At 40.0% G+C, this 11986-nt stretch overlaps 1 protein-coding gene across 8 annotated transcripts in view; it reads right to left on the minus strand.

Annotated features, from left to right (window-relative positions):
• cenpq (centromere protein Q) overlaps window positions 1-8804 on the minus strand; it is a 75763-nt gene extending 66959 nt beyond the window's left edge. For 6 of the 8 annotated variants that reach the window (XM_051925889.1, XM_051925884.1, XM_051925888.1 and 3 more), the window contains exon 1: window positions 8616-8804. In XM_051925889.1, the coding sequence (XP_051781849.1) occupies window positions 8616-8636 (21 nt within the window). In that variant the 5' untranslated portion in view covers window positions 8637-8804. Of the gene's footprint in view, window positions 1-7992; window positions 8039-8615 lie in introns of those variants that run through there. The other 2 variants (XM_051925883.1, XM_051925887.1) reach the window with 2 other exon arrangements.
• Between the last annotated feature and the right edge of the window lie 3182 nt (window positions 8805-11986).

Below are 11986 nucleotides of genomic sequence, written 5' to 3' on the forward strand. Positions count from 1 at the left end.
AGAGATATACAGAACTTTAATTGTTCCCGGGGGGAAGTTTGGCTTTTTACAGAAGCTAGCTAGCTAGATTGATGTGAAAGGCATTATCTATATAAGCAATAGACAGATAGATGTGAAAGGCAGTATATAAGCAATAGGTAGATAGACAGATGTGAAAGGCACTATATAAGCGACAGATATGAAAGGCACTATATAAGCGATAGACAGATGTGAAAGGCACTATATCAGCGACATATAGACAGACAGATGTGAAAGGCACTATATCAGCGACATATAGACAGATAGATGTGAAAGGCACTATATAAGTGATAGACAGATAGATGTGAAAGGCACTATATAAGCGACATATAGACAGATGTGAAAGGCACTATATAAGCAATAGGTACATAGATAGATGTGAAAGGCATTATATAAGCAATAGGTACATAGACAGATGTGAAAGGCACTATATAAGTGATAGATAGATAGATAGATAGATAGATAGATAGATAGATAGATAGATAGATAGATAGATAGATAGATAGATAGATAGATAGATAGATGAAAGGCACTATACATGCGACAGATAGACAGACAGACACACACACATATATACTTTGGTCTGCTTTCAAACCGAAATTATAAAGCAAAATAAAATTCAAAAGAAAGAAAAGTTCTGACTTGTCAGTCCCAGTGAGGTGAGACACTGGCATATTGCTGTTGGTATAAAGCAGGGGTTCACAAAGTCGGTCCTGGGGGCCCACCGTGGCTTCAGGTTTTTTCTTCAACCAGATTCATGATCAGTGACAACTGCTAACACTGATCTCAATTAATTACCTGGTATTTTTTCTCTTATCTTATTCAACATTATGAAAGCACAGGGGCATGCGTTTTACATTTAAAAGACATTCAGAAATATTTCCATTTTTGCTAAAGATTTAAATGCTTAACTCTTTTGATGCTTTCATTATATTTCACACTTTCTCTGTGCACTTTGATCCCTTCATTGTTTCTTATTAAAGACAATTAAAAACGAGCAGAGCAGACATCCCGGCAAAGGACACAGAATAATCAAAAACTGCAACCACTTTAACATTAGACTCACTAATTAGAAAACAACGGATTAATTAAACAATTAGAACACCCGGAAAAATTATTGTTCCCATATAACTGCTTAGTACATTTTAATATTTTATTTTACCAAACTTAGTTGTCTAATTTCTATATTGTTCCCAAAACAAAGAATCTGCGTAATAACAGTTTATTGAATTAGCCCAGGATTCCAATTAAAAATGGAAGCTGGTTGGAACAAAAACCTGCAGCCACAGGGGGTCCCCAGGATCGACGTTGCGAACCCCTGGCATAAAGGACCCCAAGTCTCATTTCTTGACACACTTCTGCCGAATGCTTAATTGGCTGAATGTCCTCGGTGTTGGTGAGAGGATGTACAGCAGCGTTCATAATGACACTCAGTTTTGTTTTAATTCTCTCCTTTGCTGAAAAGTCCAGGGGGTCCAGACTGCGTTTTATAACTGACCCTGCCCTTTTAATTAGCTTGTTGATTTTATCCAAGGCAACTTTTACATTTGAGAGATACAATTGGTTGCATTTGTGTTTTCCAATTGGAGCATGAGCAGGTGAAGTGACTTGCTGATGGTCACACAGTATCAGTAGCGAGATTTGAACACACACAAGTCCAAAGCCTTAATCACTTTACCATGATGCCTTCAATTAAAACTAAAGTGTAATGTCAAAGCTGAAATTTCTAATTCTCGGTGTTGATTTTACAATCATACATTCTAAACTGAGCGGCATGGAGTTGAAAAGAAATGGAAGTGATGTTGACGTTCATTGCTCTTGACTGCCATTCATTTTTTTAGGTTTCTTCCCCTGGGGCCTCATGTATAAACGGTGCGTACGCACAGAAATGTTGCGTAAGAATGTTTCCATGTTCAAATCGCGATGTATAAAACCTACACTTGGCGTAAAGCGACGCACATTTCCACGGTACCTCATACCTTGTCGTACGCAAGTTCTCCGCTCGGTTTTACAGACTGGCGGCACCCAGCATCAAAGCAATGCTACTGTTCTTGTGTGGTTACCCTTTCTTAAGATCCATATCCACCATGGCGGCTTTATCAAATACACTGAAATTAACCGCATATCGTTCATAAATTTAATGCATCTGATTGTAATTAACCTGTAACAATATAATGGTCCACAGAATGGTCAAACTATTCTAAATACCATAACTGCTTTAGCGTTGTTACTCTCACTGCACCTTCTTCTTCTGTCAGCTGCTCCCGTTTGGGGTTGCCACAGCGGATCATTTTTTTCCATATTATTGTCACTGCAGCACTCGGAGTATTTATATCACTGTATCCGAGTGTGAATCACAGCTCTACAGCAATTGGAAAGAGAATTATCGGTATACAGCATCAAGCACTTGCTGCCTCAGCCATTCGCTATTTGAACTGCTCTCATCCGACCAACGCTTCACAGCCTTTCCTGTTCGAACCTCGCAGTTCAAAAACAGTTTCATCCCAACAACTCTAAACACACACAATCAGTCCATCAACTGCTCCTTGTTGAACTGTTTGTACTTGCAAGTTACCGTGAGGTAATTGTACTTATGATACAGTTATAATATTGCACAACCTGAGCCACTTTATAAGCGCGTATTTACATATGATGACGATATCATTTTTAAGATGAAATGCAGCAAAATATGTTGATTATATTATACAGATAAAACTTTAACTACACGGTGCCGCAGCGCTAGCGAAAAACTTCCTGCCTCGCACTGTTTTCATGCTGTGGCTGGCGCGACACTGGAAGGATAGATGGATAGAGTAATTAAACATTACGAAGATATTTCGATGTTCCTTAAAAGTTTCGAAGAATCGGTGTTCTAAGCTTACAGATGGCTTAATGTCTATTACAAAGCTGATTGTGTGGCGATTGGGTATTTGCAGAAAGAAAAGTAAGGACAGGAATTGGGGGTTAGTACGTTTGAAAAGGACAGTAATTCTGTAATAAAGCATTTCATTGAAGGTCGCACATGGCGCAGCAAGCATCTTGCTGTAAGACATGAACAATCACTGTGCCACCGTGTTCCCATGTTTAATAACATGCTTTAACTCCTATCATCATGAAAATGATATCACATATACTTCTCAGTATTTTAATTATTCAGAGAGCTGTAATATTACGAACGTAATGGATTCTGTGTCCTGTCGGAGGAAGAGCACGTAGTGATTCAGGCACATAGAGCACACAGAAGATCAATTACACAACAAAGCATTTAACGTGCTACTTTAGTTACGATGGGATTTGAGAAACTAGTAAATTAAATGATTTTAAGATGAAGTTTACGATGTTATACTTTAATGACAAAATAAACTACGTGATTAAAGTGGAAATTTCGAGATTAAAGTTAACATTTCGTGCTTTTTTCAAACTGTGTGCCTTTTTTTTTCACTGTACCCTAATAAGCTTTCTTATGACACTCAGACGTTGGGCTACAAGTTGCCTTTTCACGCCGACTTTGATATGCGACAACTTTTTTATTTCGGGCACTGAGCGACTTTGTGAACTTGAGCTTTCGAGTTTCTCTGACACGTTATGTCACTCTATCAACTTCCTTTTGTTGCTTATAGAACTGTTTAAACCAACAAATAGTACGTTTTTCTTTGCCTCCATTTGGTATTCGCTGAAATTCTTCTGTTTTTCCTCGTACTTTTGCCATTGCCTTTTCACAGAATGCCGGGCTTAAGGGCTATTTATATTGATTTGCATATTCAAAGAGGCGTAATTCTGGGAGGAGTTGGGGCGGGACAGCAAGCGCGTGCACGTGAATTTATTTCCACGCTGAGCAGGATTTATGTAGTGGAAGAACGCGGAAGTTGGCGAACGCACAGATTCCTGCATCTGGATTTTTCTGTGTGTAAGCACATTTCGGCTTTTATGCTTACGTCATGTTATAGTGTGAATTCTACGCATGCCGTTATGCATGAGGCCCCTGGTCTTTTGTACAACGTGTGTACACTATTATTATTTATTTTTAGATTTTGGTGCCAGTTTTTTTTTTTTTAAGACTGTGTGTCAATTCATTTTAAGTCGCCAAACTTAACAAGCTAAGTTCCACAGTATAACCTTGTCTGATAAAATATTATAGTATATGCGTTAAACTGGGGAAGCATGGTGGCTCAGCACCTTGTAACAAAAGGACCAGAATTTACGTCCTGAGTGCATCCTGCGTAGAGTTTGCATGTTCTCCCCATTTCTGTGTGGGTTTCCTCAGGTGCTCCAGTTTCTTCCCACAGTCCAAAGACATGCAGGTCTTCTGACATACTTGACTCTTCTGTTTTTGACAATTTTAGAACAATATCTGACCTGCTTCTTTTAAGCAAAATTCTAGAAAAGGCAGTCATTACACAGCTCAATGATTACTTCAATAAACATTCTATTCTTGATAAGTTCCAGTCAGGCTTTAGAACAAATCACAGTACAAAAACTGCACCAATTAATGTAGTAAATGACTTCTAGGTAAATGCGGACAGAAGCTGTATATCTGTTCTCGTACTCTTAGACTTGAGTGCAGCATTTGACACTATTGATCACAGTATTCTTATAAATCACCTTAGTCAATGAGTGGGCCTCCCTGGCAATGTCTTAAATTGGTTTTAGTCTTACTTAACAGGTAGAAAATTCTTTGTTAGTTGTGGTCATTGTACCACATAGACCCCTGATATTCTATATTGTGTTCCACAAGGACCTATTCTGGGTCTGCTACTTGTTTCAATCTCCATGCTTCCATGAAGTCAGATTATCTCAGAGCACAAGGTGAGCTACCACAGCTATGCTGAGGACACACAACTTTACATATCGATAGCACCTGATGACCCCGACTCTCTTGGTTCACTGACCCTCAGTGTCTTACTTGAATTTCTGAATGGATGAGTAGTAATTTTCTCAAACTAAATAAGGGGAAATCGGAAATCTTGGTGATTACCAAAAAATTTATATAATGAGGGTATTAGAAATAAACTCCCTTAGCTTTAAAAGTCAAGACAGAGGTAAAGAATTTAGGTGTAACTATTGACTCCGATTTAAATTTTAAATCACATATTAATCAGATTACTAGGACTGCACTTTTTTCACTTAAGGAATATAGATAGCTAAAGTTAGACCTCTAATAATTTTGCAACCTGCTGAAAAATTAGTTCCCACTTGTTTTTAGTTGACTAGATTACTGTAATGCACTCCTTACAGGGCTACCTAAGAGAAACATCAATCTGTTGCAATTAGTGCAGAATGCAACATCAAGAATCTTAACTGGAAAAAGAAAATCTGAACACATCACACCAGTCCTAGCATCATTACATTGGTTACCAGTGTCATTCAGAACTGACTTTAAAACAGTACTGACGGTTTAGAAAGCCTTAAGTGAACTCACCCCATCCTATGTTTTTGATTGCCTACCCCCTTACACTCCAAGTTGTAACCTCAGATCTTCAAATGAAGGTTTGCTTATAATTCCAAGAAACAATCTGGAAAGAAGTGGTGAGGCGGCCTTTTGCTGTTATGCACCTAAAACTTTTGAATACTTTAACAACAGAAAGTAAGTTGATAATAAAAGTGAAGTTTTTGGAGCATTCAAGCCCACTGAGGCTCCCTGCTGTAAACTAAGACAAGAGAACTCAACAACAGGGTTTTACATCACAGCACAACACTCTGGACCTGGAGGTACGCACCAAAGGACTCACTGAAGGAGACGTTCCCCTGTGTCACCCCAACCACATTCCAGAGACAGGCAGCAAAGGTAACATGATCTATCTATCTATATATAGATACACATACTGTATACATATGTGCTTGCGGCACCGATTTATTTGCACTAAGCCGAGACAGAGGCTGCGGGCCGAGAGGAGGGGGAAGCGTGATGTCAGGAGTGGGGAGCCTAGCGGGGCCCTCCTCACTGTCCATGGGGGACGGCAAGTAATGTAAATGCATTGAATTATCATTTTCCACAGTCCGCACTAACCCCTACTTTATCTGCTGTTCTTTTTCCAGCGTTCTGTGGTGACAATCAGCGCCACCACCGCCTGATCAGGGCACCATGCACTCCTTACATTGATGGATTGAAGTCCAGACGTCTACATGATCATCATCATAAAATTCTTTCACGTGAAGCCTAAAAACTGTGTGGACTGATTTAGATCATGTTAGGGGGACTTGGCCTCGGAAACCCCTGCAAATTCTTTTTTTTTTTCTGTCTTTTCTGTCCTCTCGGCCATCAGACCTTACCTTATTCTTTGTTACTTAGTATTGCCTAATCTTATTTTTGCTTTTTGATATAAACTTGTCTTTCTTTGTCTATTGTAAAGCACTTTGAGTTACACCATGTATATGAAAATGTGCTATAGAAATAAATGTTTTTTGCCATTCCTAAAAACGACTGACATTTTGTAGTTTCCAGAGGTGGATTTAATGATTTGGGGGCCTAAGGCCAAAAATAGGTAAAGCAGGGATGGAAAAACTTTTCTTCAAGTGGGACAATTTGATAATAATGACTCATGCAGTGGGTTGTTTTAAATCTAGATGTTTCTATGAACCAGAGCAAACTAGCATATTTGTTAATATCAAACATTACCTTTAAAAATGGCTCAAAAAATGGTTTGGATTATAAAATGTTTTATCAAAAGCTATTAAGAGCAATGCTCAAAAACTAATTAGTAACAATCAGATAGATAGATAGATAGATAGATAGATAGATAGATAGATAGATAGATAGATAGATAGATAGATAGATACTTTATTAATCCTACAGGAAAATTAACATACTCCAGCAGCACCCTACTGATACAAAAAAACAATATTAAATTAAAGATTGATAATAATGCAGGTAAAAAAACAGACAATATCTTTGTATAATGTTAATGTTAAACCTGGGTGAAGCTGCTTGCTTTTGCACAAATGTTGATCATCAAATGAAATGCTGAACGTCGCCAACAATTTATTGCAGATTTGGGTTATCTATGCATGCATTGTTTAATTTGTTAAAAGACCTGCAAACAATTGAAACTGATGCCATGCCAGTATGCTGGCAAAGCCAAGGGGGTTGAAGAATCCTAAACAATGTGCAGTCTGTAAAAATCATGAAAAGAAACTTTGGTGAGCTTGTTTGGTATTTGCCCAGATGCTCAGGAGTTCAATTACTTCCAGCTGCAAATCGTTTCCCACGTTATCTACATTAAGAGCAAAAGAAGATCGAAAACTTTTGGGGGTTGTCTCGTGGCCCTCAAACTCCTGAAATCAAAATTCAAACGCACGACAAAGGACAGCAATCTGATCTGCATACCTGGATTGCAGGAATAATCTATTTCTGTAGATCGGATTGTAACCTGCACGCATTTACTGTTGTAAAACGGAGCTCTTTGTGCCACTTTACTTAAACACAGAGCCAGAGTGACACCCGAAGTTCCACTATCAGGGTGCGGTTATCAATGAAATCCATCGTTGATAAAAAAAAATGACCATGCACAAGCTCGTATTGTTTTAAAATGAACATGCAAGACAACAGTAAGCAACCAGCTAAACACCTCGACAACTGTCCCCCAGCAGACCATCCCTGTTCCTATAGTAAAGGCGTGGTTGCTGTTGATGACACCGCTTGGTGAGTTACTACGCTGACACCAGCAAACTGCAGCAACATTTTGTTAATTAACACCTGATGAGGTACAGAATGTGAAGATACGCGGGCTGTTTGCACCTGTGCAACGAGTCATCCTTTGCCCACCTCCGATTGTACGAAGCGGTGCTTTCATTACTGTATTACCTTCAGAAGTAGATGACGCGGTACTGGTGGGCGTGACAGTGACTGCGCATTACCTAGTTGCTTTCTATTCTCTTTGGCTATTGCATTTGTTGCAACGTTTTAAAAACGCCATCTGGGGAAAAATAAATCTAGGATCAAGCTGCAGGTTATTTCAAGAAAAAAAAATTAACTACCTTTGGGAGATTTCCAATTTTTTTTTCCTTTCATGCTTTCTTCCTTGTTTTAGTTTTTTTCTGTTCCACATGGAAAACTTTAATTCATTTTCTAGTCAATAACTTGTTTCTCTGTAGATCATACCAGTACATATTTGATCCTGCTACCCTAAAAGCCTCATGTTGTAAGTTTACTCTTGCGGGCTTCACTTCCACTTCGCTAGTGCGTCAGTACCACGGAACAGTCCATTGTAGTCTGGACTGAACGGGGGAGCTCCACGTTGACAGAAGTCCATTTAAAATTACAGCGATAACGGAAAATTTAATATGTTTGAAATTATTTAAAAAGTTAAAAAATAAATTTCATCATGGGGCCCTGAGCTACCTTTGGACGCGTGGCACTTGCTCTATCCTTGCCTAATGGTTACGTTGCATGGATTTATCTGCTTACCTCGGGCGCAGATCGTCAGATACGACGAGGAAGTGGTTTGTGACTCGTATAAAGCTAGCGCGCCCACTCCAGACGGGTCGCCGCCGGACTTCAGGCGTAGCAGACATAAACTATTGGTACGGCGCTCAGTGTACGTTTAAATACTTGGGATTAAGCAACTCTACAGCATAAATTTATTAAATTGCGTACTTACACCTTCCGCTGAAAGCTCCATGAAAGTCTGAGATTGAAGTGCTGAGGCAATGCGAAGCACGGACCTGAAAAATCAGCTCCAGTATTCGGTAACTAACGAGATAAAGGCAACTACAGCTTGAAGTAACGCACAAGTAGTACACCGTGACGGCCTACGCGCGCAATTTTGAAAACAAAAGCACTGCGAGTGGCCAAGCCGAAACTTCCGGTAATACTTCCGGTTTGTTTCCGTCTTGTCAAAATAAGAGTCCCTACAAATGCGCGATGCAGGCACTGTAGAAGAGCGACGAATAACGGTCAGTCGTTCTACTTATGAAAGAGAGCTTGTTAAGTAGAGTAAGGAGAATACTGGTAAGGGATGGAAACAGTAAAAAATGATAATATTAAATGATGTAATAAATGGACTAACGTAGTGTAACAAAACTTTGGATATATGAAAATTAGTTCAAGTTCAAGCACTTTATTGTTATTGTGTAACACAACGAAATGACTTTTTGTGACAGCCCCAAGGTGCATTTAAAGAAAAGTCAAATCATTCCAAATATGTTGTATACAGTGTTAAGTAATCAAGTAACCAGATCAAATTATTATTGCTCAAAGTACAGCCCCATAAATTGTTATCGCACCTGTACATTACATGTTATATATTGTATTACATTAGTATATTGCATATCACCAATATAGCTTATTGCACATGTTCAATAAAAAATGATCTCAGACTGAGGAAATTCAGAGTTCAGAAAGATTATGGCAGATGGGAAAAAGCTCAGATTGACCTAAAGCGTCTGCCTTAATTTCCAGGGTGAGTTTTGTCCTTGAGAATGTTTTTGGCCCTTCTCACACAGCGAGTCTTATACAAGAGTTCGAGTGATGGCAGTTCAGTCCCAGTAATGGCCTCTGCTGTTTTTACGACCCACTGCAGGGCTTCTTCAGCAGCCTTGATGCAGCTGTTGTACCTGCAGGCCATCATCATGCAGTTAGTTAAGATGCTCTCTGTAGTGCATCTATAGAAATTAACCAGCAGCTTCTGGGGAGGTCAGCTCTCCTTAGCTTCCTATGAAAATAGAGGCGTTGTGCTTTGCCTATTATAGCCAAGTTGTTGTCAGCGGCTGAGGACAGAGGACAGGTCCTCTGAGATGGTGACTCCTGGAATCTCTCTCCACAGCATCTGCATTGATTATGATCAGACTGTGATTGGTCTTTTTAGTGGTCCTAAAGTCCAGAATAACTTCTTTGGTCTTTTTAGTATTTAAGACCAGGTTGTTCGTGGTGCACCATACCTGCCACTTGCCTTGGGAAAAACAAGTAGTTAATAGTGGATCGAAAACATGGGAAAAAACAATCATTGACAAAAAGTTATTTGTAGTCCTTGCTGTGTACTTTGGCACAGTCCACCTGAAATCTAGACCTCCGTATGTCAACAGTTGAACCCATTTACATCTGTTGACTGCACTGGCCCTCATTCACTCATATCCTGCGTTGGCACAGTAGCGCCTGGCAGGCTGAAGGGAGTCAGTGCATTTAGTCTACCATTCCTTACGTTTTCACAGGACAACTGGCTGCTGTTACATACCATACAGGGCAGACTGGGTGGGGTACGCTATCACAACCTCTGATCAGATTTGTCAAACTGAGACCCCAGAGGACTGCAGTGGCTGATGATTTTCATTTCAGCCACATTCCTAATTAGTAGCAATGACTTCTGCTGATAGAACAGACGTATTTAGCTTTAACTTAATTGACGTGCCTTTTGGGGTTCAAAACTCCCAATTGCTATATTTTGAAAGTGTTTTAACTTTCACATTATGCATTATCGAGTGTAGATTTATGAGCAAAAAATGGCAAATTCATCCATCCACCTGTGTGTGTGTGTGTGTGTGGATGTGTCTGTCTGGTTTCTATGTCTCTGTCATTCCAATAGAGTGTGCATCATAAGCATTTATAGTGATAAAATGCATTGCATTTGTGATTCCCACAGATGGGGTATCACAAATATTTGTAGTAAGGAAGTTTACCACTACAAACGTTTGTGATGCACCATCTGTTGAAATAACAAATTCAGTGCATTTAATTACACAGATAGATATGAAAGGCACTATATGATAGATAGATAGATAGATAGATAGATAGATAGATAGATAGATAGATAGATAGATAGATAGATAGATAGATGTGAAAGGCACTATCTATCTATCTACAGTATCTCACAAACATGAGTACACTCCTCACATTTTTGTAAATATTTTATTCTATCTTTTCATGGGACAACACTGAAGATATGACACTTTGATACAATGTAGTCTGTGTACAGCTTGTATAACAATGTAAATTTGCTGTTCCATCAAAATAACTCAACACACAGCCATTAATGTCTAAACCGCTGGCAATAAAAGTGAGTACACCCCTAAGTGAAAAATGTCCAAATTGTGCCCAACGTATCAATATTTTGTGTGGCCACCATTATTTTCCAGCACTGCCTTAACTCTCTTGGTCATGGAGTTCACACAAGCTTCACAGGTTGCCACTGTAATCCTCTTCCACTCCTCCGTGACGACATCACAGAGCTGATGGATGTTAGAGACCTTGCGCTCCTCCACCTTCCCCACAGATGCTCAACAGGGTTTAGGTCTGGAGACGTGCTTGGCCAGTCCAGCACCTTTACCCTCAGTGGTCGTCTTGGATTGTGTGTTTGGGGTCGTTATCATGCCCTGCGGCCCAGGGAGGAGATCATGTTCTGCTTCAGTATGTCACAGTACATGTTGGCATTCATGGTTCCCTCTATGAACTGTAGCTCCCCTGTGCCGGCAGCACTCATGAAGCCCCAAACCATGACACTCCCACCACCATGCTTGACTGAAGGCAAGACACACTTATCTTTGTACTCCTCACCTGGTTGCCGCCACACATGCTTGACACCACCTGAACCAAATAAGTTTATCTTGGTCTCATCAGACCACAGGACATGGTTCCAGTAATCCATGTCCTTAACCTGCTCGTCTTTCTTGTGCATCATCTTTAGAAGAGGCTTCCTTCTGGGACGACAGCCATGCAGACCAATGTGATGCAGTGTGCGGCGGGCGTATGGTCTGAGCATTGACAGGCTGACCCCTACAGCAATGCTGGCAGCACTCATACGTCTGTTTTCAAAAGACAACTTCTGGATATGACGCTGAGCACATGGCGAATGGCGAGGCCTGTTCTGAGTGGAACCTGTCCTGTTAAACCTGTCGCTGTATGGTCTTGGCCACCGTGCTGCAACTCAGTTTCGGGGTGCTCTCAATCTTCTTATAGCCTACACCATGTTTATGTAGAGCAACAATCCTTTTTTTCAGATCCTCAGAGAGTTCTTTGCCATGAGGTGCCATGCTGAAC

This window comes from Erpetoichthys calabaricus, chromosome 4 (genome assembly GCF_900747795.2).
Source record: "Erpetoichthys calabaricus chromosome 4, fErpCal1.3, whole genome shotgun sequence".
Lineage (NCBI taxonomy): Eukaryota > Metazoa > Chordata > Cladistia > Polypteriformes > Polypteridae > Erpetoichthys > Erpetoichthys calabaricus.